The sequence below is a fragment of the Brienomyrus brachyistius genome, chromosome 18 (genome assembly GCF_023856365.1).
Source record: "Brienomyrus brachyistius isolate T26 chromosome 18, BBRACH_0.4, whole genome shotgun sequence".
NCBI classification, from domain to species: domain Eukaryota; kingdom Metazoa; phylum Chordata; class Actinopteri; order Osteoglossiformes; family Mormyridae; genus Brienomyrus; species Brienomyrus brachyistius.
Genome location: NC_064550.1, coordinates 11,171,853 through 11,197,444, shown reverse-complemented (window position 1 = coordinate 11,197,444; position 25,592 = coordinate 11,171,853). Strand labels below are relative to the sequence as shown.

The following is a 25,592-nucleotide window of genomic DNA, read 5'->3' as shown; positions in this document are numbered from 1 at the left end:
ATTTGTTATTTATTTCTTTGTTGCGTAATAGTGCTTGAAGTTCAGGGAAAACAGGCACCAGTATTCTCATTGTTATTCAGTACCGGCAGATTATGAGAGCTTCTGGTATACAAGAAACATTCCTGGTACTCTGTAGGCAAAAGTCACCAGTACTGCATACCCTGGGCTGGACTGGGCCCTGGACTTTGTGGTCACCCATGATAAATTTTGCCCACAATCCCATCGACCCACCAGGAAAAGCTGGGTATGTCAGATGGCCGGTCCTGCCCTGTGTGTACCAACCCACGTCAAACACCCAAACGGCACTGCACCCAACACCCACCTGTCACCTTGTGGATGCTGGGCCCACAAGATGGCTTGACATAACCCCCTCCAAATTTATTCTCTGTTCTCTGTCACTAATATTCACAGTAATATTCACACTAATATTATAAATGTTCCTACTCTCTGAGGTGTAAGAGAAATCTCTCTACAATTTTGTAGTTATTCATGTTTCATACAGGGGGGGAAAATGTATTCGCTTTTCCTTTCATGGGAGGACCTACTGTAGGCATCACAAGACACAAGGCAGATAACCAATGGATGGGATGCTACTTACATTTTTAGTAGTTTGGTAATGTATATCTGTTCATGTATATTATTTTTTCTTTCTTTTCTTTGTCTTTTGTTTTCCGTTTTTGTATTATTCTCCCTTAATGATGTTGTACTGTATCACAACACACTTTGGGGTAATTATTGTGACAGGTCCTATATAAAAATGGATTGAATTGAATATGTACACTTTCACCCAAGACTCAGTACTGGGTAAGCTGTTGAAAGATGAACGAATGCTTGCTTTTCATGTTGGACTGACACCACATTGATGTACAGCAGATGGCGCTAATGTACATCCATTGAGCTGCTACATTTAAATCTGGAATATAAGCTGTGTTTTCACACTGCAGTCTTCTCTAAAGCTCATATATATATATATATATATATATATATATATATATATATATATAATACAAATATTATATAGACATCTGTTTAAAGGCACAACCATTTCGTTTTCCATGTCCAATTCACAACCTTTTCCAAATAACACACTTGGGAAATATCGATAAATGTATGTGACATGATCATGCTGCTGTTGATATTAAACGATTTTCATTCTTGGGGGTGTAAAGAAAAAGCAAGAAATGCTGCTTCGTTGCACACACCCCTGTAAGGTGTACGACTGTACATTTTGAATTTGTTTGGTTGGCAACAGTTTATGGAGTGCAATTTTATCCCGTTCAAAAATGTTCTAAAACTGTAATTCTACAAACAATAAGCAAACAATTGTGTTTATCTTATTAGACAATTTGCTTCAGTTAGTTTCAGTTAAAGAAAATGACTGGCTTTACGTTTTGTAACAAATTCTGCTTTTCTTTCTAATGTAAAATCGTAACTGAAGTATGACCACTTTAATTCTTACACGCCCCAATTAAAAGCCCCACAATTCCGCAGGATTCGTTTCTTCGAGCGCCATGCGCCAATCATCGTTCTCAAAAGCCATTACGTTACCTTGGTACCCCGGAAATGATCTTTACCGGACCTTTTGGGATCCTCCTCCACGCGGACCACGCGCAGCAGATTGACCGGCAGGGTGACGTCACACGGCGATCGCGGCGCGGAGACCAAGCGAAGCGGCGGAGCGGAGCGGCGGAGCCTCAGGTGAGGAGAAAGCCCACACCTGCCCTTCATTGACGGCGCTCGTCGGGCTTTAATGGGCCTGACATTTACAACCGCGCGATTTAGCCACCGTAAGTGTAAGTTTAAAGATATGGGAAAAGGACTGGGTAGGGCACGAGGCTAATAGCGCCGGGTAAACGCGGAGGACTCTAGGGCCTGGGGGGGAACCTGTGGCCTGTACAACCGCGCACTTTCCTGAGACTCCCAGCCGGGGAAGGGGCCTCCTGTCTCCACTGCTTTAGGTAAGCTCTGCCGGTAGCTTCTGTCATTGTTTGTAAGATATTTGGTTACGCACGGGTGCCGGTATCTCATTTTTTTGTATTTGTTATTGTTGACTTCTTTTTGTATGGCTCTGAAACACTTTTTAGGCGCTGAACCGATTATAGGAAAGATGGCGGACGACCCAAGTGCAGCGGACAGAAATGTGGAGATCTGGAAGATCAAGAAGCTGATCAAAAGTTTGGAAGCTGCGCGCGGGTAAGGGGGGAAGAATCGCCATGTCGAAGGGCGGGTTAGGCTTAATCCGAAGAAGCCCTGAGGTTTCGGGAGGTGTGTGGGTCTTGGACCATCGAAGGCAGTAGCTGTCTTGAGAGGCCGAGAGTTGGAAGAAGGAAAAGACTCGGGGATAGGAGTGTCGAGGGTGGAGAGCTTTCGTTGCTTTTACGGCGTGTATTGTTTGAATTGTATACTATATCGTGTTATTTATACCTAGTCCGACGTCAATAAGCTTGCTGCTTTGGGGGACGTATGGCGATCATTTGAGCGGCGTGGTCCGCTAGAGCACATGCGTGTCGGTGTGGTGGGGTGTTGGTCCGCGTGACGGAAATGAATGAAGGCTCCGTCATGCGCGCTGCTACGGGCCGAAAAGGGACGCGTGTCGTTAATATATTGCTTAACAATATGGACTTCTCCTGTCGCCCGGTTCTCGGGTTAAGGGGTGGGATAATTCTTGTAAGATAACTGTAGTTAGAACATTTCCATTGGTCCGGTTCGTTAGCGTCTGATGTGGAGGTTATTTGAAGCAGTGTTTCCTAGACTCAAGTTATACGCACGTCATGTTCAGCAGTGTTACATGGTGTGCTCTATGATTTTTCCCTGGCCGGTAGTGAGGTTGTTGAGTATGTGCCCCCATGACTTATCTGAACCTGTTATTCCTCTTCCTGTAGGTCACCTAGTAGACTTAGTGTTTATTGTATACAATGAAGGAGAGAAGTCGGTTTGTAATCATGCATAAATGTTTGTCATCTGAAGTCAGAGTGAAATTTTACGTTCTGAAAATGTGAAGTATTTAAAACTCGCAGTGTAAGATACACACGGCTTTTTTTAATCGCTAAACTTCTAGCCTCTTCCCACTTACCTAGATTGACAAAACACCCCTCTGTCATTCCAGTGCCTTAGTGGAAGTGTATATTGGTCTAAAACTGCCTCTTTGTGTGACGCAGCTTTTACATGTCTTAACAGGAATGGCACTAGTATGATCTCCCTGATTATTCCACCCAAAGACCAGATTTCTCGTGTGGCTAAGATGCTGGCGGATGAGTTTGGTACAGCCTCTAACATCAAGAGCAGAGTCAACCGGCTGTCTGTGCTGGGTGCCATTACTTCTGTACAACAGAGGTTGAAGCTTTACAATAAAGGTGGGTTTGCATTCATGTGCTTGTTCATACCGGGCAGGAGAACACAGACTAACGCCTGTAGCCTTGGGAAATTGTATGTTGCAGATCCTTGACTGACATAATGAGCTGAACCAGTTTGGGCTCTTTTTTTGCCCTTGTGTGTGTGTCCTGTGCTGGCCTGGTCTGTACCCCTGCCTTGTCATGCCAGTGTTTTCAAATGTCAGTCCGGCCTCTGAATGTTGCTATTAAACAATGATCACAGCCCCCAGGGTGAACCTGTTATCAACATGTATCATTTTATGTTTTGTGTTTGCTGTGAACTGATTGGGTATCTGTCTCCTTGCAGTGCCCCCAAATGGGCTAGTGGTGTATTGTGGCACTATAGTAACTGAGGAAGGCAAAGAGAAAAAAGTGAACATTGACTTTGAACCTTTCAAACCCATCAACACATCCCTGTATCTCTGTGACAACAAGTTTCACACAGAGGTAGGGCATCTCTCCATGCCTTGTGGACTTTATGGGAAGCATAATGGTATTGTCTTATCTGTTTAGAGTGTTCCTGTTTGTGAAACTTGTAAAAGAATTGGGCCCTGGTCAGGATTCTAGAATTAAGTCATATAGACCATTGCATCACAATGCATCGTGAAGTCCTGAATAATTCGGCAGTAGCATGTGTTACATCGGTGCCTGTGTTTCTCTGCCCTTGTTCCCCAGGCTCTAACAGCACTTCTCTCAGATGATAGCAAGTTTGGCTTTATTGTCATTGATGGTAGTGGTGCCCTGTTTGGCACTCTGCAAGGCAACACCAGAGAAGTCCTGCATAAATTCACAGTGGACCTGCCCAAAAAGCATGGTAACTCCACCTCACGTCTTTGAAAATGACTGTGTCCCTGCCCCGTCTGTATCCCCATCATGTGCTGGGTCCTTTTATTCTCCTCTTAACCTTGGTTCTGTGATGTGCTTTGGAGTTCAGAAGGAGTGGATCTTTACTTAGGGAGCTGCAGTGTTCTTTTTTTTCATTTAAACTGCTTTCCTGCTTTTTTTCGGTGTCCTGAACTTCCATATCCTTTCTGTCCTGAGCAGATGCTTGAATGTTGATCGCGATCCCTTTTTCAGGACGAGGAGGCCAGTCAGCTCTGCGGTTTGCACGTTTGAGGATGGAGAAAAGGCACAACTATGTGCGCAAGGTGGCCGAAACGGCAGTTCAGCTCTTCGTGTCCAACGACAAGGTCAACGTGGCCGGTATGGTGCTAGCTGGCTCTGCTGACTTCAAGACTGAGCTCAGTCAGTCGGACATGTTTGACCCGGTAAGTGCGATATAGATGGTTGGAGTTAGACAGTTGAACATTTGCTTATGGGCTGATCTGAACAGGTCTCAAACTAGGCCTCGTTTTCTGGTCATGTCTTCCAGAGGTTACAAGCAAAGGTCCTAAAGTTGGTAGACATCTCATACGGTGGAGAAAATGGTTTCAACCAAGCCATCGAGCTGTCAGCTGAAGTATTGTCTAATGTAAAGTTCATCCAAGAGAAGAAGCTCATAGGTATGCATGTGTGCTGGCCTACACCACTCTTCTCTCCTTAAGTTGGTGGGCTTGAATCCCCCCCACCTATAGTTCAGTTGTAATACTGGTATCTGAATTCAGAAAGCTAACCCGTTCTGGACTCCTCCTCTGACCCTGCAGGGCGTTACTTTGATGAGATCAGTCAGGACACGGGAAAGTACTGCTTTGGTGTGGAGGACACGCTCAAAGCTCTGGAAATGGGTGCAGTGGAAATCCTCATAGTCTACGAGAACCTGGACACCATGCGCTATGTCTTGCGTTGCCATGGCACTGAAGGAAGCACGCCTGAGAATGGTACAAGCACCCTCATGTGTGCCTAAAAACACACCTGTGATATTTGTGCTTTACTTATCTGGTCACATGCAGATGTCCTTTGGTCCAGAGGCTATACGTGTATATACTATATACTATACTATTCTATACTATATATGTTTCCAACAATATTGGTATTCACCATTCGAGATTTTTTTTTATGGTATTTCGATGATTACATTGAACTTCGTCATTGTACAGGTACATTGACTTGCAGTATAGCATGCAAGTGCAATAGACAGTAAAGTGCAATAAAGCAGCATGCAAATCGGAATATATACATTATGGATTTTTTTACAGGTGGTATTTACAAGAAACATTTTCCCATAAGAGAGAAACTCAGCCATCCCTTCCACTATAATTGAATTAATCTCCCACAAAGTATCTCTAACCTTCAAATACTGTGTTTTATAACTTCAAACGGATAAGTACAAACATTACACCATTATGTTCACAAGCATTAATTCACAATGGAACAAAATACGTGAGTGATAGTGTCTGTAGTCAGGTGACATCTACCATGGCATGTTTAGATGGAATCCCAAATGCCTGTGGTATAGGTGTATTTAAAATGGTAGACAATTAACAGCTCCTGATTTGATGAAAAGAACAGTAAATGTGATTGATGTGACTGTCCTCTGGTCCCCATATGACACCACATTTCCTGTTTGTCTCAGATGAAAAGACCCTGTATTTGACGCCGGAGCAGGAGAAAGACAAGTCTCACTTTACAGACAAAGAGGTGAGCATGTCTGCAGTCTCCACATCGATTGTTATGAGTGCTTTGGCATGGTCAGGTCTGCACCTGAACCAAAGGTGCTTATGGGTACAACAGCCCTGCTCGCCCTAGGGTGTGATCGCCCCCAAGCAGTCTGCTTGCCTGTGCTTAAGTGTGAAATCCGTGGGCATCCGAATGCCGCTACTTAAGTTCCTGTGTTTGCAGACAGGCCAGGAGCATGAGCTGATCGAGAGCATGCCACTGCTAGAGTGGTTTGCCAACAACTATAAGAAGTTTGGTGCCACGCTGGAGATTGTCACAGACAAGAGCCAGGAGGGGTCACAGTTCGTTAAAGGCTTTGGCGGCATCGGTGGTGAGTATCACCAATGGCTGCTGGTGATGCCTTCAGAGCCCTTTCCAATCAAAACATCCAACCCTATGCCCTGCCCCCCCTCCGCAGTCTAGATTGATTACCTGCCTCTCTCTTTGTTCCCTGCAGGTATCTTGCGATACAGGGTGGATTTCCAGGGCATGGAGTACCAGGGAGATGATGACGAGTTCTTTGATTTGGATGACTACTAGGTAGTCAAGACTGGCTGTGAGGGGAGGGGCTTGCGCTCCCATCTTCCCCTGAGAATAAGTGAGGAAAATCACAGGAGGGAGTGACAATGAGAATTCCAAATATGGGAAAGCATACATGTGTATCCCTGCCTTAGAATGGAGTGATCCCATCTTCTGGTTGGATATAACTTGCCTAGATCTTCTCTCCACACTGTAAATTTATGCATCGACTTAGCAGTGACAGGCCACACCTCCTACACTCTGCCCTGCTCCGCCTACAGTGCTTTGGACTCTTATATAAATTATCCTCCATTTACCCTGCTTTTTTAAACTGGCATCTGCTGTATTTTATTTTTTAACTTGGGTTCCTGTAGAAAGCAGGCAATGTATTAAATTTGAACTGCTTAACAAAACTAGTCCACGCTCTGGTCCAGCTTCCCATTTCATCCTCTCTCCTGTTGTACCGCTGCTTGGTTTATCCTCTCCATGGTCCTGCAGTCTGAGTAACAGGGTGGGTGTGAGCGGAGTGCAGGCCGGCCACCGACCTGTCGCCATGGTCGGTTCTTCTCGTGCGGATGTTCTCATTATGGTTGAGAGATGCACCCTGGATTGGGTGGAGGCTTGAGTGTCCTGCTCAGGTTACTGGTTTAGTGGTCGTACTCCTGCTTTACATTATTTAAGTTCCATTCCCCACCCGGTCATGTATGGCTTATGATAAACGGTATTTTGGTAATCAGACTGCAGTAACTCACTGTGCAATATATAGATGTATCCATGGATGACTACATGCCTGGGGGGAGCAAGGGCTATAGTCAATGAATCAGTGATGTGGGCAGTTTTATGGGATCTGATTGAATCTCACTTGGTTTGAGATGGTAGTTTGGGTCTTCAGCTTGGGTATCTGACTTACGATGTAAGCAGTGGAACGTTTACTAATTCGTGTAGCCCTGTACTTTAAGTACGGTGGCAGTGTGGGTGATTTTTATTATTGATGCAATTACATTGAAGGGGGGAGGGGGTGGTGGTCAACTGTTCCACAGTTGTTCACCCAGCTTAAGATAATGTGAAACATCCCATATTGACCATTTTCTACACGTTCTCATACATGTCAGGATCATGATACAATGCAGGTGTGATGTTTTGGCCTGTTCAACCACTCTGCTCAGGAAGCTCTAAGCCCAAGGAAGCAGAATAGAACACAAATGGGACAGGGTATGGCAGGTCCAGTAACCCGACCATCCGGTGTGTCTGTTGCTTTATAAAGGAACATAGTGTGGGCTGATCAGCATACATGCACGAAGGGCATCCCACAGTCCTGGCTTACCATGTGGTTGGAATAAGAACTGGGCAGAACTTACTTATACACTTTTTAAACATTTGGTTTGTCTTAAGCTTCATATGGAGTGATTTATAATCCATGGGTTTCTATCGTCAGGGGTAGAGGAAAAGTAGAGGTTTAACCAATTTTGTGCTGTGAGATGATTGGTCCACAGTGCCCACTGGGTAATGTTAGCTCAACTTTAATCGTACTAGTGACGAGGGTGTAGAAATTCGCCATTACCCCCTCCCCCAACAACTGGTTGTCCTTTCACTAGTTGATTTGCCCTGGCTCCTGTTTAAGAATGTTTTCAGCAGGGTGGCCAGTGAGGCAAACATCTGAAAACATCCCTTGGGTTAGCCAGGATGTGTGGTATGGTTTAGATTTGGTCTCCAAAATGGAGACCATCTCCTTAATGGTCTTTAGAGTGTAATGGTGGTATCGAACTGCAGTGCAAGTCCTCTGTCTACATCCTCATATTTCTTTTGTCCCCCTGCAATATCTGTTGCTTTTCTTTTTCAGTTGTCACTATTTTGTATAAATCTTAACAGGCCACACTTATTAAATGTTCTCATTGTTTGCAAAATGGTTGAGTTCATTTATGATTTCTTCTGCATGCTTGTTGTCGGTGTGGTCTTGCGTGAATGATGTATGTCCATAAACAGAACTTCGTAGTTCAGTAGGTATGCAGCCGTATCTCTGAACCATCTTGATTCTGTTTCATACAAGCCTTATGTGACATTATTGATAGAAGGCGATAGGCAGAGGTTTTGAATTGTTAAACCGATAGCTTTAAAGTTACTGGCTTTGAGAGGAACAGTGTTTCTTGGTAAGTTTTGGAGCAATATTTTCGTCATGTTTTCCTGGAGGGTAGCACAGTTGCTCTCTGGAGAGTGTGACTCAAGTCTCTCTGTGTGTGTATAGTTTGCTTGATCTCCCTGTGGAGTTTCCTTCAGGGTCTCCAGTTCCTCCTCCATTCCAAAATGAATTGGACTTGCTTGATTATCTGTAGGTGTTAGTGGTGTGTGTCCCCTGGGATGGGTCGGTGCCCTGTCCTGGGTTATTCCCTACCTTGTGCCTGCTACTTCTGCGATGGCTCTAACCTCCCCTTGACTTTGTATAGCATAAGCAGGTATGGAAAATGAATGGATGAATGAGTTTGCCAGAATCACATTGCAATGGAAACCTAATGTGGGCCAATTGCTGGTTAAACCAGGATATAGTGGTCAAGATTAAAATTTAATCCTGCAGGAGTGTGATTATTGATTTGAGGGCTTGAGACCATGTGCTGAAGCATAAGATGGCATTAATATGCCAGTGACAAGTCCAAAACCATCATTAGAGGGTTAATTACCTTAGTCTTCAGTTTCTCCGTTCTGGCAGCTACACGGTTCAACCCTTAGGAAGCATAAATATCAAAATATGCTGAAATATATGCATTTCTTCGCTCATGCATTATCTTGATATTTCATGAGTCGAAGCGCTCCTGCGGCTGGTTTGTCTACAGGGGTTCATGAGCCAAACGCTGAAGACGTGACAACTAGACCAGCGGTCTCAGGGAAGCAGCTTCAGTCGGACAATTAGACGCCGGGACTCGCCGCTGTCCTCGCCATAGCAGCAGGATAACCAATCAAGCAAGAGAACCGCCTTACTGATAACGCCTTCTGTCAGTTATAGACCAATCAAACGCGCCGTTCCACTCCCTGCTCCGCCCCTTCCAAATGCGCGACGAAGGGCTGGGTTTCCATTTTCGCTTCGGGTTTCGGGGAAACGTCAATATGGAGCCAGAGATGGAGGACAAAACCTTGGAGCTGATGGTAAGTTGTGATGAAACTGTCCCGTATCACTGGAGGTAAATGTCTAAAGGAACGTAATGATAAACAGCAACAGCAGGGACGTTCGAATCGACCCCTGTTATACGGCGTCTGTTCTTTCTGTGAAGGCGTAGGTCGGGTCTGCCTGGTCGCATCGACCGGTTCCCGATACCCAATTCCTGGTTCCCCTTTTGGGTGTCGTCTAAATGCGAAGCACGGCTACTCCGGTTCCGGGTTAATGTATACTGCGGCGCCGCTGCGCTAGTCGGCGAGGCCGGCGAGTGCTCGGGCGTCCGGGAGCGCCCCCCACACGCCCCCGAAACGGAGCCGAATAATTACCGGCCATCCGGTCTCTTCCCAGTTCACCCTGTTCCGCACAAAATGTACGACCAGAAGGGATATCTGTGTGATTACACATATATGAAATATAAAATAAGAATATAATACATCGTCTCGCTCTGACCACCGCACACTGACGTGATTTTATACATCTGTATGTCGAGTGCGTTTGCTGGGGCTGTGGCTCAGTATTAGTCGTCTTCAAAGGTAGCCAGCTCCTACATATCGGGGGGGGACTGCCCTCTAAAATATTTTTCAAATACATCCAGTATTATCGTTATTGTGCTATTTATGCTTTTGCTGTGATTTTGAAAGATGAATCACCATGTTCGTGCTTCACCTATCGATTGCTTTGGTGGCTATGCTGCTGATTTTCCCGGAATATTTAACTTTTTTTGTAGAAAAGCTAACAGTTTGATATGAAACAAACGTAAATATAGCAAGCTAACTGTTTTGTTGGTGAGTGGTTCGTTGCATTTCTCCGTGGCCTCCGTGGTGCTTTCGAGATTGGGCTTTGAATACGGCCCCAGCCCCGTCCGTGTCCGTGGGATTTGCATGTTCCTCTCGCAGTCCTAAATACATGCAGTAAAATAAACCCATCTCCCCTCTCGACAGGCTGTGCAGTCATGTTGTAATCGTTAAGTGTGTGATTATGTGTAGGTCATCCTGTGGCCTGAGATGGACTAGCATACCGTGACCCTGTACTGGATGAACGGAATCGAAGGCGGAAGGATGGATCTTCTTTCTTTAATAATGCATTGTATCTGTAATTGTAAGTTATTAGCTGTATTCAGAACAGACTCTGAAGTCATTCTGCGTTGACTCATCGAAATCAGGCCCGGAGAGAATTGGCTGTGGGTTCCTACTTTTAAAAACACCTTAAGCTATCAGCATCCTTTTCCCCATAATATCACCTTGACATGTTTTAACAATCGAGTCTTCCTGTTAGATATGTTTCTTTCCTCTGCCTCGGCCACATTTACCTCTTAGAAGGTTTGAACATTCAGTCCTTTCCGCCCACATAAGACCACCTATTATCAGACAATTATAGTAAGTGATTGAGTCATGGTTTACGCCGCCCCTTGAGTCTGGAATGGTGGCCTCTGTGCTTGGCATTATTGACCATATTTCTGCACACCTGTTTATGCTGGTGTTATATATTCATGCTAATCTGTGTCCTGTGCTGCATAGCTACAAGCTGCCTGGATGGTTTTTCCGCAGGTTTTGCACCATTGTCAGATTTCCTGTGTAAATACAGTGTCCTCCATAATGTTTGGGGCAAAGACACGTTTTTGCTTGATTTCCACCTCTGCTCCACAGTTTAAAATTTCAAATCAAACATTCAGACGTGATTAAATTGCACATTCCAGACCTTAAGTTATTTGCATACATTTCAGTTTCACCATGTAGAAATTGCAACACTTTTCTTATCCATAATCCCCCTCAGTTCAGGGCACCATAATGTTTGGGATATGTGGCTTCATAAGTGTCTGTGATTTACTCAGGTGTGTTTCATTGATTCATTAGTGCAGGGATAAGATACCTAGGCTTGTTTGTACCATTTGGAGTCTGTAGTGGCCGTTCTTCAACATGAGGAGAAGAGCTGCACCAATGAAAGTCAAAGACGCTGTTATGAGGCTGAAAAACAAGAATGAAACCATTAGAGACATCAGTCAAATCTTAGGATTACAAAATCAACTGTCTGGAATATCATTAAGAAAAAAGAACTGATGAGCTCAGTAATCGCAAAGGGACTGGTGGGCCTAGGAAGACCTCCAATGCTGATGGCAGAAGAATCCTCACTACGAGAAAGAGAAAAATCCCCAGACGCCTGTCCAGCAGACGAGAAGCAGGAGGCCGGTGTGTCTTTGTCAGGGATCACTATGCACAGAAGACTTCATGAACGGAAATAGAGGCTACACTGCAAGATGCAAACCACTAGTTAACTGCAAAAACAGGACGGCCAGATTACAGTTTGCGAAAAAGTACTCAAAAGAGCCTGCAGAATTCTGGAAAAAGCTCTTATGGACAGATGAGACCAAGATTAACCAGCATCAGAGTGATGGCAAGAGGAAAGTGTGGAGATGAAAAGGAACTTCCCAAGTCCCAAAGCATAGCAGCTCATCTGTTAAATGTGGTGGTAGGGGGTTATGGCTTGGGGGTGTATAGCTGCCACAGGTACTGGGACTTACCTTCAGTGATGATGTAAGCTGACAGCTGTCACACGATGAATTCTGAGCTGTATAGACACATCTTATCTGCTTAAGTTCCACTAAATGCTTTCAAACTCATTGGAAGATGCTCCTTCCTGCAACAAGATAATGATCCCAAACCTACTGCTAAGGAAAGACAGGAGTTTTTCAAAGCAAAAAAAGGAAATGTTCTTGAATGGCCAAGCCAGTCTTTGCATGCAAGGGATATGAAACAAAGTATTAAACATGACTGCTTTAATATACCTACCGTTGCTCTGTTCTAAATGTTATGGCGCCCTGATATGAGGGAGGACTACGGATAAAAAGTGTCACAATTTCTACATGGTGAAACCGAAATGTATGCAAATAATTTAAAAGTCTGGAATGTGCACTTTAATCACGTCTGAATTGTTTGAATTTTGAACTGTGATGCAGAGGGGTAAATCAATGAAAAATGTCTCTTTGTCCCAAACATTATGGAGGACACTGTATATATCGAGAGCAAAAGTTTTAGTCTGGGCCACCTGCATATGTCTGCTCTTGGCTGTTAGCTGGGAGCCCGGGTTTGACACCCGAGTTCCATGTGCTGGCTTTTTCAAAAGTTGAAAATCTGCCTCTTATGATAGAAATGTTTTTTTTTTTTTAAAGCCACCCCTACTCACACCACACACACAGAAATACTCTTGTCCACAGTGGTGGCTCCTGGTTATTTTCAGAGGACGGGCGCATCTGAAGAGGAAAAATTAAGCCTGGCACGAGCGTCTTTCTATTAAATGTACAAAAAATGCACAATTTATATGGGTATGATTTGTGTGTATTCATGCAATTCTGTGAATTACCAAAATTATATTTGTATCACGTGCATATGTGCATTTAATGATCAACATCACTAAGAAATAATGAGAATGAACAGTGCATCTGGGGGTCCCATTTGTTTTTAGGGGGGGGTGAATGTTGCCCCCCCCCGTTGACTACAACACTTCACTTTTAATTTTTAATTGCCCGAAAGTGGTGATTTTGAGGGTCCCCACCTGGGTGTTGCACTTGATCCTCTTATTTCAAGGACTCGCCTTCAGTAACAAACCAGGAGATTTGTAGGAATGTAAAGCTTGCATTTGAACTGCAGTGATTACCCAGCTGATGGGGGAAAAACCCTCCTTTCTTGAGGAATTTCACCATCAGCTTCCATACACAGTCCTTATAACCAAAAATATCACTTACAGTTGTTGCCCATTTTACCATTTTTAGATCTGATGTATGTCTGCGTCTGTCTTGGCGCGTACCCCGTCGCTGTGGTGTCACGCACTCCACCTCACTTCCCGCGTCATCCACTGTGTCTGGTACAGATCACACAGCATCCTCAATGCATCTGCCACAGTATCAGCATTGTAATTCGCACTGTTCATGTGCAAGATCTCCGAGGCTATAGAATGAGTATATGAAGCAGGGGCAGAGATTGTAGCAGATTGTCATAGTTGCTTCTCGACCCATTTTTTCCCCTCAGTCCCCCAGAAAAATATTTGTTCTATGACCTTTTACCAATCTGTCCGGTGTTTTTGTAAACTGTAATAAGTAAGTGATCTTTACTGCACGGGGACATGGCAGTGATATGTAGTGAGAAGTCCCTTAAAATAAAGTCAAGCTTGTATAGACCTCATATGTAACCTTATACAGAGCCTTACAGTCCCTCCTCCAGCAGCTGCATGTGGTCAGGGAGCAGTTTAAGGAAGAAATGGCCTCACGGAAGAGAAGGTGTCTTTTGCTTATGAATCATTATGAAGGTTTGTCTCTGCCTACGTGTGTTGCTAAGTTCAGGGCATATGGAGTTTGGCGGTGGGCTGGCTACCGTTTAGGGGATGTGGCGTTGGCGGGGGCCGGGTACCGTTTCGGGGATGCGACGTTGGTGGTGGGCGGTTACCGTTTAGGGGGTGCGGCGTTGGCGGGGGCCGGTTACCGTTTACGGGATGCGACGTTAGCGGTGGGCGGTTACCGTTTAGGGGGTGCGGCGTTGGCGGGGGCCGGTTCCCGTTTAGGGGGTGCGGCGTTGGTGGGGGACGGTTACTGTTTAGGGTATGCGGCGTTGGCAGTGGGCGGTTATCATTTAGGGGATGCGGCATTGGCGGTTACCGTTTAGGGTATGCGGCGTTGGCAGTGGGCGGTTATCATTTAGGGGATGCGGCGTTGCCGGTTACCGTTTAGGGTATGCGGCGTTGGCAGTGGGCGGTTATCATTTAGGGGATGTGGCATTGGCGGTTACCGTTTAGGGTATGCGGCGTTGGCAGTGGGCCGGTTACCGTTTAGGGTATGCGGCGTTGGCGGGGGCCGGTTACCGTTTACGGGATGCAACGTGGGCGGTTACCGTTTACGGGATGCGACGTTAGCGGTGGGCGGTTACCGTTTAGGGGGTGCGGCGTTGGCGGGGGCCGGTTCCCGTTTAGGGGGTGCGGCGTTGGTGGGGGACGGTTACTGTTTAGGGTATGCGGCGTTGGCAGTGGGCGGTTATCATTTAGGGGATGTGGCATTGCCGGTTACCGTTTAGGGTATGCGACGTTGGCAGTGGGCGGTTATCATTTAGGGGATGCGGCGTTGCCGGTTACCGTTTAGGGTATGCGGCGTTGGCAGTGGGCGGTTATCATTTAGGGGATGTGGCATTGCCGGTTACCGTTTAGGGTATGCGACGTTGGCAGTGGGCGGTTATCATTTAGGGGATGTGGCATTGGCGGTTACCATTTAGGGTATGCGGCGTTGGCAGTGGGCCGGTTACCGTTTAGGGTATGCGGCGTTGGCGGGGGCCGGTTACCGTTTACGGGATGCAACGTGGGCGGTTACCGTTTAGGGTATGCGGCGTTGGCAGTGGGCCGGTTACCGTTTAGGGTATGCGGCGTTGGCGGGGGCCGGTTACCGTTTACGGGATGCGACGTGGGCGGTTACCGTTTAGGGTATGCGGCGTTGGCGGGGGCCGGTTACCGTTTACGGGATGCGACGTGGGCGGTTACTGTTTAGGGGATGCGGCGTTGGCGGGGGCCGGTTACCGTTTACGGGATGCGACGTTGGCGGTGGGTGGTTACCGTTTAGGGGATGCGGCGTTGGCGGTTACCGTTTAGGGGATGCGGCGTGGCTGGTTACCGTTTAGGGGATGCGGCGTGGCTGGTTACCGTTTAGGGGATGCGGCGTGGCTGGTTACCGTTTAGGGGATGCGGCGTTGGCGGTTACCGTTTAGGGGATGCGGCGTTGGCGGGGCCCGGCTACCGTTTAGGGGATGCGACGTTGGCGATAGTCGGTTACCGTTTAGGTGATTTGGCAGTGGGCGGTTACCGTTTAGGTGATTTGGCAGTGGGCGGTTACCGTTTAGGTGATTTGGCAGTGGGCGGTTACCGTTTAGGTGTTTTGGCGGTGGGCGGTTACCGTTTAGGGGATGCGGCGTTGGTGGTGGGAGGTTACCGTTTAGGTGATTTGGCGGTGGGCGGTTACCGTTTTGGGGGTGTGGCGTTGGTGGTGGGCGGTTACCGTTTAGGTGATTTGGTGGTGGGCGGTTACCGTTTAGGTGATTTGGCGGTGGGCGGTTACCGTTTAGGGGATGCGGCGTTGGCGGGGGCCGGTTACCGTTTACGGGATGCGACGTTGGCGGTGGGTGGTTACCGTTTAGGGGATGCGGCGTTGGCGGTTACCGTTTAGGGGATGCGGCGTGGCTGGTTACCGTTTAGGGGATGCGGCGTGGCTGGTTACCGTTTAGGGGATGCGGCGTGGCTGGTTACCGTTTAGGGGATGCGGCGTTGGCGGTTACCGTTTAGGGGATGCGGCGTTGGCGGGGCCCGGCTACCGTTTAGGGGATGCGACGTTGGCGATAGTCGGTTACCGTTTAGGTGATTTGGCAGTGGGCGGTTACCGTTTAGGTGATTTGGCAGTGGGCGGTTACCGTTTAGGTGTTTTGGCGGTGGGCGGTTACCGTTTAGGGGATGCGGCGTTGGTGGTGGGAGGTTACCGTTTAGGTGATTTGGCGGTGGGCGGTTACCGTTTTGGGGGTGTGGCGTTGGTGGTGGGCGGTTACCGTTTAGGTGATTTGGTGGTGGGCGGTTACCGTTTAGGTGATTTGGTGGTGGGCGGTTACCGTTTAGGTGATTTGGCGGTGGGCGGTTACCGTTTAGGGGGTGTGGCGTTGGCGGGGACTGGCTACCATTTAGAGGGTGTTGGGTTGGAGGTATGGTACATCTAGAGTGCTTATTCTTATGCTGGATTGTCTTTGTCTCTCTCTCTGGTGTAAATCCCTTTGTTTGTGTGTGTGTGTATGTGTGTGTGTGTGTGTGTGTGTGTGTGTGTGTGTGAGAGAGACTGGCTTTCTAATGCCTGTTTTCCCCCTTTCCCCTCTATTCATTCCTCTGTCCTTCTTTCCTTCCTTCCTTCCTTCCTTCTCTCTTGTCCACAGTGCTCTATGCCTCGCTCTCTCAGGCTAGGCTGCTCCTTGGTGGCTGGGAGCCTGTGTGCACTCAAGTGTCTACAGAGCATGCCCAGTGTCCTGGGCCGCAGTCAGGTGCCTCTCTTCATTTCTCCCCCTCTGTGCTGTGCTGTCCGCCCCCTCATGTCCTCCTTCCTGACCTCCCGGCCCTCATATGCCCTGTCTGAGCAGCGGCTGGATGCGTGAGAGACTGTTGGCATGCCGATGGTTGAAAATGTGTGTGTGTGTGTGTGTGTGTGTGTGTGTGTGTGTGTGTGTGTGTGTGTGTGTGTGTGTGTGTGTGTGTGTGTGTGTGTGTGTGTGTGTGGGGGGGGGTCTTCAGTGTCTGTAGTGACATTACACAGATTGACATGGTGCACTTACATCTTGTAGGCTCTAGATGTGTCTGTTAGCTGCTTCTGTCACTGTCTCTATTGGGAGCTTATATGGTCCTGATGAGGAGGTCCTTTGCTCCATGTGCATGATGGTGTGGACCATTTCCAGGCCAGTGGGATAATTGGAGGGTGTGGCCTATCCCCGGGCCGTTGAGATCATGGAGGAGCGTAGCCCATCCCTGAGACTTTGGGTTCAGTGGGGGTGTGGCCTTTCCCTGGGCTTCAGGCTCCAGAAGAGTTTTTGCTGCCCATGTCCTGTGACGTGTGACTATTTGCCCCACCTGACCCTGCTCCTGCTGCAGGCATCTGCTTTCTCTGACTGGCTTTGCTGCGATAATGTTGTGTGGAGAACAGTCATAGTACGGGTCAATGTCCTACACCTGAAAGTGTCACCATATTTGCCTTTGTGTTCAAACTGCTCAGTCACCGTACTGTTGTTCTCTCTTGCAGAACATGGAGTCGCAGAATGATGACCTTTCCCCAAAGACCACAATGTTAAAGGTAGGTAATCGGGTTGTATCTAGTAGCCGATCGGGGTTTGGTTTGTTGCATGTGAGCTCCCCCTAGTGGCAAATAGGGTGCATAACATGCAGTGTAATCACTGTTCCTACTGCACAGATTATTAACGGACCAGTGATGGGCTCCAGGAAGAGGCCCTCAGAGGGAAACTATGAGAAGGAGAAGGACCGGTGCATCCAGCTGTTTGACCAATGGTCAGAGGCTGACCAGGTGGAATTTGTTGAGCACTTGATTTCCCGTATGTGTCACTACCAGCACGGCCATATCAACTCCTACCTCAAACCTATGTTGCAGAGGGACTTCATCACTGCGCTGCCGGGTAAGCTCAACCTCACCAGCGTCCTCACACACACTGTCACGCAGTCGCAGACACGTGACGCCGCTGGTATCTTTGCTTTGCAGCTCAGGGTCTGGACCACATAGCGGAAAACATCTTGTCGTTCCTGGATGCGCGCTCGCTGTGCGCAGCCGAGCTGGTGTGTAAGGAGTGGCAGCGCGTCATCTCCGAAGGCATGCTGTGGAAGAAGCTCATCGAGCGCATGGTTCGCACAGACGCGCTGTGGAAGGGCCTGTCCGAGAGGCACCACTGGTGAGTCCTACTGGCCCGCGGGTCACCTTGCATGGTCGAGGCAGCGAGTGAGATCCTCGCATCAGAGCAGGAACCATTCTAGGCTGTGATCTGCATCATTTATCTCTTGTTCCTGTAGGGAGAAGTATCTGTTCAAGAATCGTACTGCAGAAGTTCCTCCAAACAGCTACTATCATTCGCTTTACCCCAAAATCATCCAAGACATTGAAGTAAGTCCATAAATTCGATGTAGAAAGGGCTAAGTGATCCATTCTTCCACTTGGTCCTCCGTCTCACCGCTGCCTCTTTGCATAGACCATCGAGGCGAATTGGCGTTGTGGAAGACACAACCTGCAGAGGATTCAGTGTCGCTCAGAGAACAGCAAGGGCGTGTACTGTCTGCAGTATGACGATGACAAGATTATCAGCGGCCTTCGGGATAATTCCATCAAGGTGTGTGTGCATGAGGGTGTCAGTTTGAGAAGGAGAACGAGGTCGATGTACGCTTCACTCCGTCCCCCTCATGTCTCAGATTTGGGACAAGCAGACTCTGGAGTGCCTGAAGGTTCTGACAGGTCACACGGGCTCCGTGTTGTGCCTGCAGTATGACGAGAGGGTCATCGTCACCGGCTCGTCCGACTCCACAGTCAGGTGAGGAGGGTTTACTGGGGATGCTCGAAAGCTTTGGTGCCGGGGGCTGCTACTCAGCGGCCAGCTCTTCCCCCAGGGTGTGGGACGTCAGTACGGGGGAGGTGCTCAACACGCTGATTCACCACAACGAGGCCGTACTGCACTTGCGCTTCTGCAACGGCCTAATGGTGACCTGCTCCAAGGACCGCTCCATCGCCGTGTGGGACATGGCCTCGCCCACCGACATCAGTCTGCGTCGCGTGCTGGTGGGCCACCGAGCCGCCGTCAACGTCGTAGATTTCGACGACAAGTACATCGTCTCAGCCTCCGGGGACCGCACCATCAAGGTGAGTCGTGTGGATTCCCAGCTTCTCCCTAGGAACTCTGCCACATAAAACCTGAAACGGTACTGACTTTCCTTCATATTACCTAAACTATTTCTCCATATTTTTCTCTGTTCCTAAAATCATAATAAAATGTATCTTTTGTAAAGATAATTTTGTAATTTTCTCACTTCGTTTAGTTTACCTGTTCGATGTGCGAGTGTTTATCTCCTGCTGTTTCTGTAATCTGTGAGTAAACGGCGCATGGAATCACCTGGAATCCCACAGAAATGGCAAGCGTTTGTGCAAACCTGATGAAGTATGGAGTCTACTGAGCTCTGCCAGTGTGTAGAGGTGTCAGACTGAGCTCATTCTGCTGATTCCTAAACTTTACCTGGGGGCGATTGTAGTTCTGAGTTCTTCTTTGTGTTAAGCAATTCCCCCAAAAACACCAGCGAGGGCAGCTCGTTCGGTTATTTTATAGCTATACCAGTTGGTGTCATTCTTGAGCCATAGTTGATGTTGGATACTGTCCCAGGTTAGTGATGGTGAGACTCCTTTGTGCAGGTTCCTGACACCCCCCAAACTCCACACCATCTCGGCATGTTTCCATGGCAACTCCTTTGAGCCAATTGGACACTCCGGAGCATGCAGGATGCCGAACAGCATTTAGACCATGCACACATCAGTCTCCTCCTGTCCACTCTTCAGGGCCTTTTTGAGTAGTTAGGATTCTCCCGCGGCACATCTGTGGGAAAATGGCCCATGCGGGAATCTCCTACCCCACAGTCCCCCTTTCCAAAAACATTCTCAAATGCAATAATAAGACGATTGGGGTACCCTGGTTTCCCCTCGAAGGGGCTGCTGGAATTCCTGGCTTCCAGACACGAGGGCGTGGTGGTGCTATGGAAAGTTCACACACAGCTCGTCTGTCGCAGAACTTCAGGGCCGCGCGAGTTCGTCTGTGCAGGTACCTGCGTCCGAAGAAACGAGCACATCACCAATGCGACGTCCAAACCACATGAAACACCGGCTGCTTTTAATGAAGCTTGTTCTGGAGGTTTACTGCTACTGCAAGAATGCGACTGAATGAGGATTCATGTTTTTCCAACCAGAAACCCAGAGCAGGGTGTCAACTATGAGACATATAAAGCTATAAAAAGTCAAGTATAAACCGTATAAACACAAACATCAGATGGATTAGAAGTGTTTGTTAAAGTTAAAAAGAGCCAGACCAGCCTGTTTCCTAGGAGTGACCTACTACTCAGCACATGGTCTGTACGGTACGGCAGGCGATACATAGGCGGCTTATTATGGACTGTGGTGGTTTGATGGTTAGGGAAGCGCACTTGTAATTGAAAGTTTGCAGGTTTGATTCCCCCACCAACAAGGCACCACTGAGGTACGCTGGGCAAGGCACTGCTCCCCGGGTACTGAATATAATCACAAAAAAAAAATTCTAAACCCTCTACATAGATTATTGATCGGATTTCTGTACATAATACTGTAGTATTCTGACTATAATAAAATAAGGTGGAATGTGCTGCTTTGAGTTTTATAATTGGCAGCATCCTCCTTATTAGGATTTCACAGCTTTTAGTTTTCGTGCGTCACATGGTATAAAAACTTTGGACCGGGGGGTGCCAGGGGTGAAGGGGGGGGGGATGGTCCCGACGATGACATTTACCAGGGTGAAAAATGCCATGTGTGTGGAAATATGGGACAAATCGTGTATTTTTTTTGGTCGATTTGTGACATGGTATTTTATTTTCAATATGGCCTGAGCCTGTAATAAACACTACTCACAGAAAGTCTTTGGTCTTTGGGACGCTTGCTTAATTCTGTAAAAATGTTGCAAGTGTATTGGTTTCATAACAACAAGTCATTAACAAGCGAAGTTTAATCTATCTGCATATATTTTCCGCATGGATATTTTCTTTTTATTAAGTGTCATGATTTTTTTGACTGACTCATTCATTTCTGTTCTTGCCATTTTGTTTTTAATTGCAATTCTATTCATTGGCTCCCATAGAGAGACTAAACACAAATGTTTGGTTGTTTAATGTTATTGCAAAGGTGTCACTTATTAAAAAGCACCCAATGAGACTGTTTGGCAATGAATTTTTTAACTCAGAACAGCTCTTTTAGAATTATAATAAAGTACCAAATTACCCATATGTGTGAACGGTGTGTCTGTGCCCTGCGATTAGTTATTGCGCCATATCCTGGGTTGTTACCTACCTGGCACCTACAGGCTCCGGACCCCCCACGACCCTAAATTGGACAAGCAGTTAAATGCATGGATGGATGGGTGTTTAGATGCAGTGTTGAAAGGGCTCCTTTCCCCTCTTCAGGTATGGAGCACCAGCACTTGTGAATTTGTCCGCACGCTGAACGGACACAAACGAGGCATCGCTTGCCTACAGTACCGGGACAGGCTGGTGGTCAGCGGCTCTTCAGACAACACCATCCGGTCAGTGTACCGTTCTACGTGTGTATATGCGTGTCGGCATGACGGTGGGTGCGTGTAGGTGATGGCGAACTGTGCTTGCAGGCTATGGGATATCGAGTGTGGGGCTTGTCTGCGTGTGTTGGAGGGTCACGAGGAGCTGGTCCGCTGCATTCGATTCGACAACAAGAGGATCGTCAGTGGAGCTTATGATGGGTGATGACATCGTGCTGTTGCCATGCCGACCATCTTATATGCAGTGCTAGTCAGTGATGTACATCTGTCTGAAACCCCAGGTCTCTCTCTTCCAGGAAAATTAAAGTGTGGGATTTGCAGGCAGCTCTGGATCCCCGAGCCCCTGCCAGTACTCTCTGTCTGCGGACGCTGGTGGTGAGTCTTTGCTGCCATCCATCATGGTCTGTCGGTTATTAGCTACGCCCCGTCTCTGACTCCTTCTCCGTGGTCCCACTAGGAGCACTCCGGCCGTGTTTTCCGGCTACAGTTCGACGAGTTCCAGATTATCAGCAGCTCACACGATGACACGATTCTCATCTGGGATTTCCTGAACGTATCGTCTAACGGCCAGACGGAAGGGCGTTCGCCGTCCCGCACCTACACTTACATCACCAGATAGCAGGTACCTTAACTTCATCATCAAAGGCATATGTCCACCCACAGAGACATTCTCAGCCGAGCCGGACCTGTGTATCACTTAGTTTTATCCCACTTTTCTTTCTCTAGGTCAAGTAGGGGGCGCTGTGTGCCTTCTTGGTACAGTCTGTCCTATCGCCTCTTCATCTCACCTTATCCTCTCCCTCGTCCCTGGATTTGTCGCTTTCAACTGAGCTGTGCCATTGGGCTGGGCTTGACAAAAGTCCAGCCGTCGCTCTGAGCTCCCGTACAATGCTGGTTCTGCCGGACCTTATAGACGTTCTCCTGTTGTCCTAACCCTGGAGGTGGATAGACAGAAAAGCAAAGAGAGGGTGAAAAGACTCTTCTCAGCCAGTGGGCACAGTGTTGGGGGAAAGGAAGGATATCCTGACCTATGGATGCTCCGCGGACTGTAGGACACGGCCTCCTCCACCCCCCCGTAAGCCACACCCCTCCTGCCACTTGAAGGATTCCCTTTCACCCTCCTGTTATATGGCACAGGAAATGAGTAGACATAAGGAGAGATGCGAAGATTATGAACTGTGTAACTTAAGTGCATGATTGATGGAAAGGTTCTCCATTTATGGTGTCCTTGCATTTTTTTAAATGAATTATTTATGTGTTTTTTTTTTTTTGAGGGAGGGGGTGCAGTGTTTCCTTTGTAATATTATACTGACCGTTATAGTTCTCTTGGCCCCCCCCCCCCCAACATCCCTGCTTGGGTTTTTAATGGCCCATAACTTTGAGTTTAGTTGTAAACACAGCTGTCTTGTCAAAAATGTGTTGTACATTGACATGGTTTTTTAAGGGGAAAAAAAAGCAGACCTGAATGAAGAATAAAATCCTTGACTGTGAAGGTGTATTTACGTGTGTGTGTCCTTGGCCTTCCTGTGTGTGTGTTTGAGAGAGAGAGACACACACACACACAAAATGCCCCCACAATGTGAGAAAAACCTTCTATTTTGACATTGTGTTGTCCCACGAGGGGAAACGCAGTTTTTGGCTGTGACAACAATCAAAAAACTAAAAATGCCAAAAGTCATGTATTGTGTTTGCTTCCTTATGGTTAAGGTTAGGGCTGGGTTGGGGTTAAGGGTGTCATTGTTGGGATGAGGGTTATGCCCATTGAAATGAATGGAGAGTCCCCACAAAGATATATATACCTACTCTGTGTGTGTGTGTGTGTGTGTGTGTGTGTGTGTGTGTGTGTGTGTGTGAGAGAGAGAGAGAGGGAGAGAGGGAGAAATAATCACAGACAAATGCTCACACCAGTCAGATCTTTCTGTTGAGTGGAAGGGCTTGTAAGGGCGTGTCCCCCAGTGTAGGAGTGCCTGTGGTCAGCAGGAGGGGCAGTGGGCCCACCAGGACGGGATGTGGGTGGAGGTCCCATGTGGGACGGCCCTTGGCCTGACTGGTTCTGGGTCTCAGGAATGTCGGGGGTCTCTTTGAAGCACAACTCAGAAAGCATTCCTCCTGAGGGGGGGGGCAGCTGATGTGCTGTGGAAGGAGGCCACTGCACTGTTAGAGTGTTTCTGCACAATGTGAGTTATACTGGAGATGTGATCTGTAATGTCATTAATGCAGAGGGACCCCTACCCTTCACTATTCCTAAACAAATCTCACCATCCCAATTTGACCTCCTTCATTTTAGAGCCTATACTTTATATACTATATGGCCAAAAGCATACTGTATTGGGACATGGTTCATAATCATTGAATTTAGGTGTTTAGTTCGGACCCACTGTCACAGGTTTATGAAATCAAGCACCAAACCATGAACTCTAAAATTCATTCTAAAGAGCTCAGTGAATTCAAGAGTAGTACTGTCATGGGATGCCGTTGTTGCAGTGTCAGTTTGTGAAATTTCTTCCCTGCAAGAAGAGGTAAGTGGTATTGCAAAGTGGAAGCATTTAAGAACGACAGAAACTCAGCCATGAAATGGCAGACCGTGTAAAGTAACAGAGCAGGGTCACCGAGTGCTGGGGCGCATAGTGTGTAAAAGTCGCCAACGCTCTGTTGACTCAGTAACTGCAGAGATCCAAACTTCCTCTGGCATTAATCCCAGCACAAAAACTCTGCACTGGGAGCTTCATGGAATGAACTTCTATGGCTGAGCAGCTGCTTGCAAGTCTCACATCACCAAGCGCAATGCCAAGCGTCAGATGGAGTGATGTAAAGCATGTCACCACTGGACTCTGGAGCAGTGGAAATGTGTTCTGTGACACATCATGCGTCTCTGTCTGGCAGTCTGATGGACGAGTCTGGGTTTGACGGATGCTGGGAGAACGTTACCTGCCTGACGGCACTGCACCAGCTGCACAGTTTAGCGGAGGAAGGATAATGGTATGGGCATGTGTTTAAGGGGTTGGACTAGGCCCCGTAGTTCCAGAGAAGGGAACTCTTAATGCTTCAGCATACCAAGATACTTTGGACATTCTATGCTTCAAACTTTGTGGGAACACCTTGGGGAAGGACCTTTTCTGTTCCAGCATGACTGGGCCCCACCGCACAAAGCAAGGTCCATAAAGACATGGTTGGGTGAGTTTGGTTTAGAAGAACTTGACTGCCTGGACAGAGCCCTGACCTCAACCCCATCTAACACCTATGGGATGAACTAGAATGGAGGTTGTGAGCAAGGCCTTCGCGTCCAACATCAGTGCCTGACCTCACAAATGCTCTTCTAGATGAATGGGCAAAAATTCTGAGAGAAACACTCCAAAATCTTGCAGTTAGCCTTCCCTGAAGAGTGGCAGCTGCAATGGAGGGACCAACTCCATACTTATGCCTATGGATTTAGAATGGGATGTCATGAAAGTTCCTGCAGGTATAATGACCAGGTGCCCCAATGCTTTTGTTCATGTAGTGTATCTGGACACCAAGTGTATCAATCATCTCATTCTAAAAGCAAGGGAATGAAAGCGAAGTTGATCTGCCCTTTGGAGCTATAACAACCATTCTTGTTTTGGGAGAGCTTTACATTAATATTGGAACACTGCTGGCAGGATTTACTGCCATTCAGGTTTGGTATTGATGTTGGGTTATCAGGTCCCTCTCTGCGAGTCTGTGCAGCCCTACCACTTTGCAAATTAACTTTTGTTGAATTGAGAGTAAAGGCTCACACTGTAGCCAATTTTGGGACTGATGGAAACAACCAGATTATTTTCAGTGGAGCTCATCCTTTGCCATTTCTTGTCTTGGCTTTGGGGTTGAATGCAAGGCCCTGGAATTGGTTTCATTTCCAATTATGGCCACCAGATGGCAATAAATTACTTTTTCAGCAATCAGAGATATGTATTAGAAAACATTTCAACCTTCACTTACTCTTCTGTTTTTCCCCTTCCCGTATTTGAATTGAGACACATGACCATAATGTAGAGTAATGTTTGTTAACAGATGTAGGGAATAGATTACTACAGTGTATGAGTTTTCTGGATGGTTCTTCATTGATTCGTCCACAAAGATCCACTCAACACAGGA

General features: G+C 47.3%; 2 protein-coding genes across 4 annotated transcripts; both read left to right on the top strand.

Moving 5' to 3' along the window:
* Positions 1 to 1,551: 1,551 nt before the first annotated feature.
* LOC125712759 (eukaryotic peptide chain release factor subunit 1) lies at positions 1,552 to 8,389 on the top strand. Of its 2 annotated transcripts, none has more exons than XM_048983177.1 (11): positions 1,552 to 1,698; positions 2,085 to 2,193; positions 3,178 to 3,353; positions 3,679 to 3,818; positions 4,047 to 4,185; positions 4,449 to 4,639; positions 4,744 to 4,873; positions 5,015 to 5,188; positions 5,884 to 5,948; positions 6,150 to 6,297; positions 6,424 to 8,389. In XM_048983177.1, the coding sequence occupies exons 2-11, from the start codon at positions 2,108 to 2,110 to the stop codon at positions 6,504 to 6,506; spliced, it is 1,332 nt and encodes a 443-aa protein (XP_048839134.1). In that variant the 5' UTR covers positions 1,552 to 1,698; positions 2,085 to 2,107; the 3' UTR covers positions 6,507 to 8,389. The 2 variants fall into 2 exon arrangements, with proteins under 2 accessions (XP_048839134.1, XP_048839133.1); XM_048983176.1 differs by having other exon boundaries at positions 1,619 to 1,958.
* Positions 8,390 to 9,481: 1,092 nt separating this feature from the next.
* On the top strand, positions 9,482 to 22,977 carry LOC125712758 (F-box and WD repeat domain-containing 11-B-like). Of its 2 annotated transcripts, XM_048983173.1 has the most exons (14): positions 9,501 to 9,620; positions 16,572 to 16,676; positions 17,426 to 17,476; positions 17,594 to 17,813; positions 17,897 to 18,083; positions 18,202 to 18,292; positions 18,378 to 18,515; positions 18,595 to 18,713; positions 18,790 to 19,039; positions 21,370 to 21,488; positions 21,570 to 21,680; positions 21,776 to 21,854; positions 21,937 to 22,101; positions 22,206 to 22,977. In XM_048983173.1, exons 1-13 carry the CDS (start codon positions 9,525 to 9,527, stop codon positions 22,096 to 22,098), a joined length of 1,728 nt encoding a protein of 575 aa, XP_048839130.1. In that variant the 5' UTR covers positions 9,501 to 9,524; the 3' UTR covers positions 22,099 to 22,101; positions 22,206 to 22,977. The 2 variants fall into 2 exon arrangements, with proteins under 2 accessions (XP_048839132.1, XP_048839130.1); XM_048983175.1 differs by lacking the exon at positions 16,572 to 16,676 and having other exon boundaries at positions 9,482 to 9,620.
* Positions 22,978 to 25,592: the final 2,615 nt, after the last annotated feature.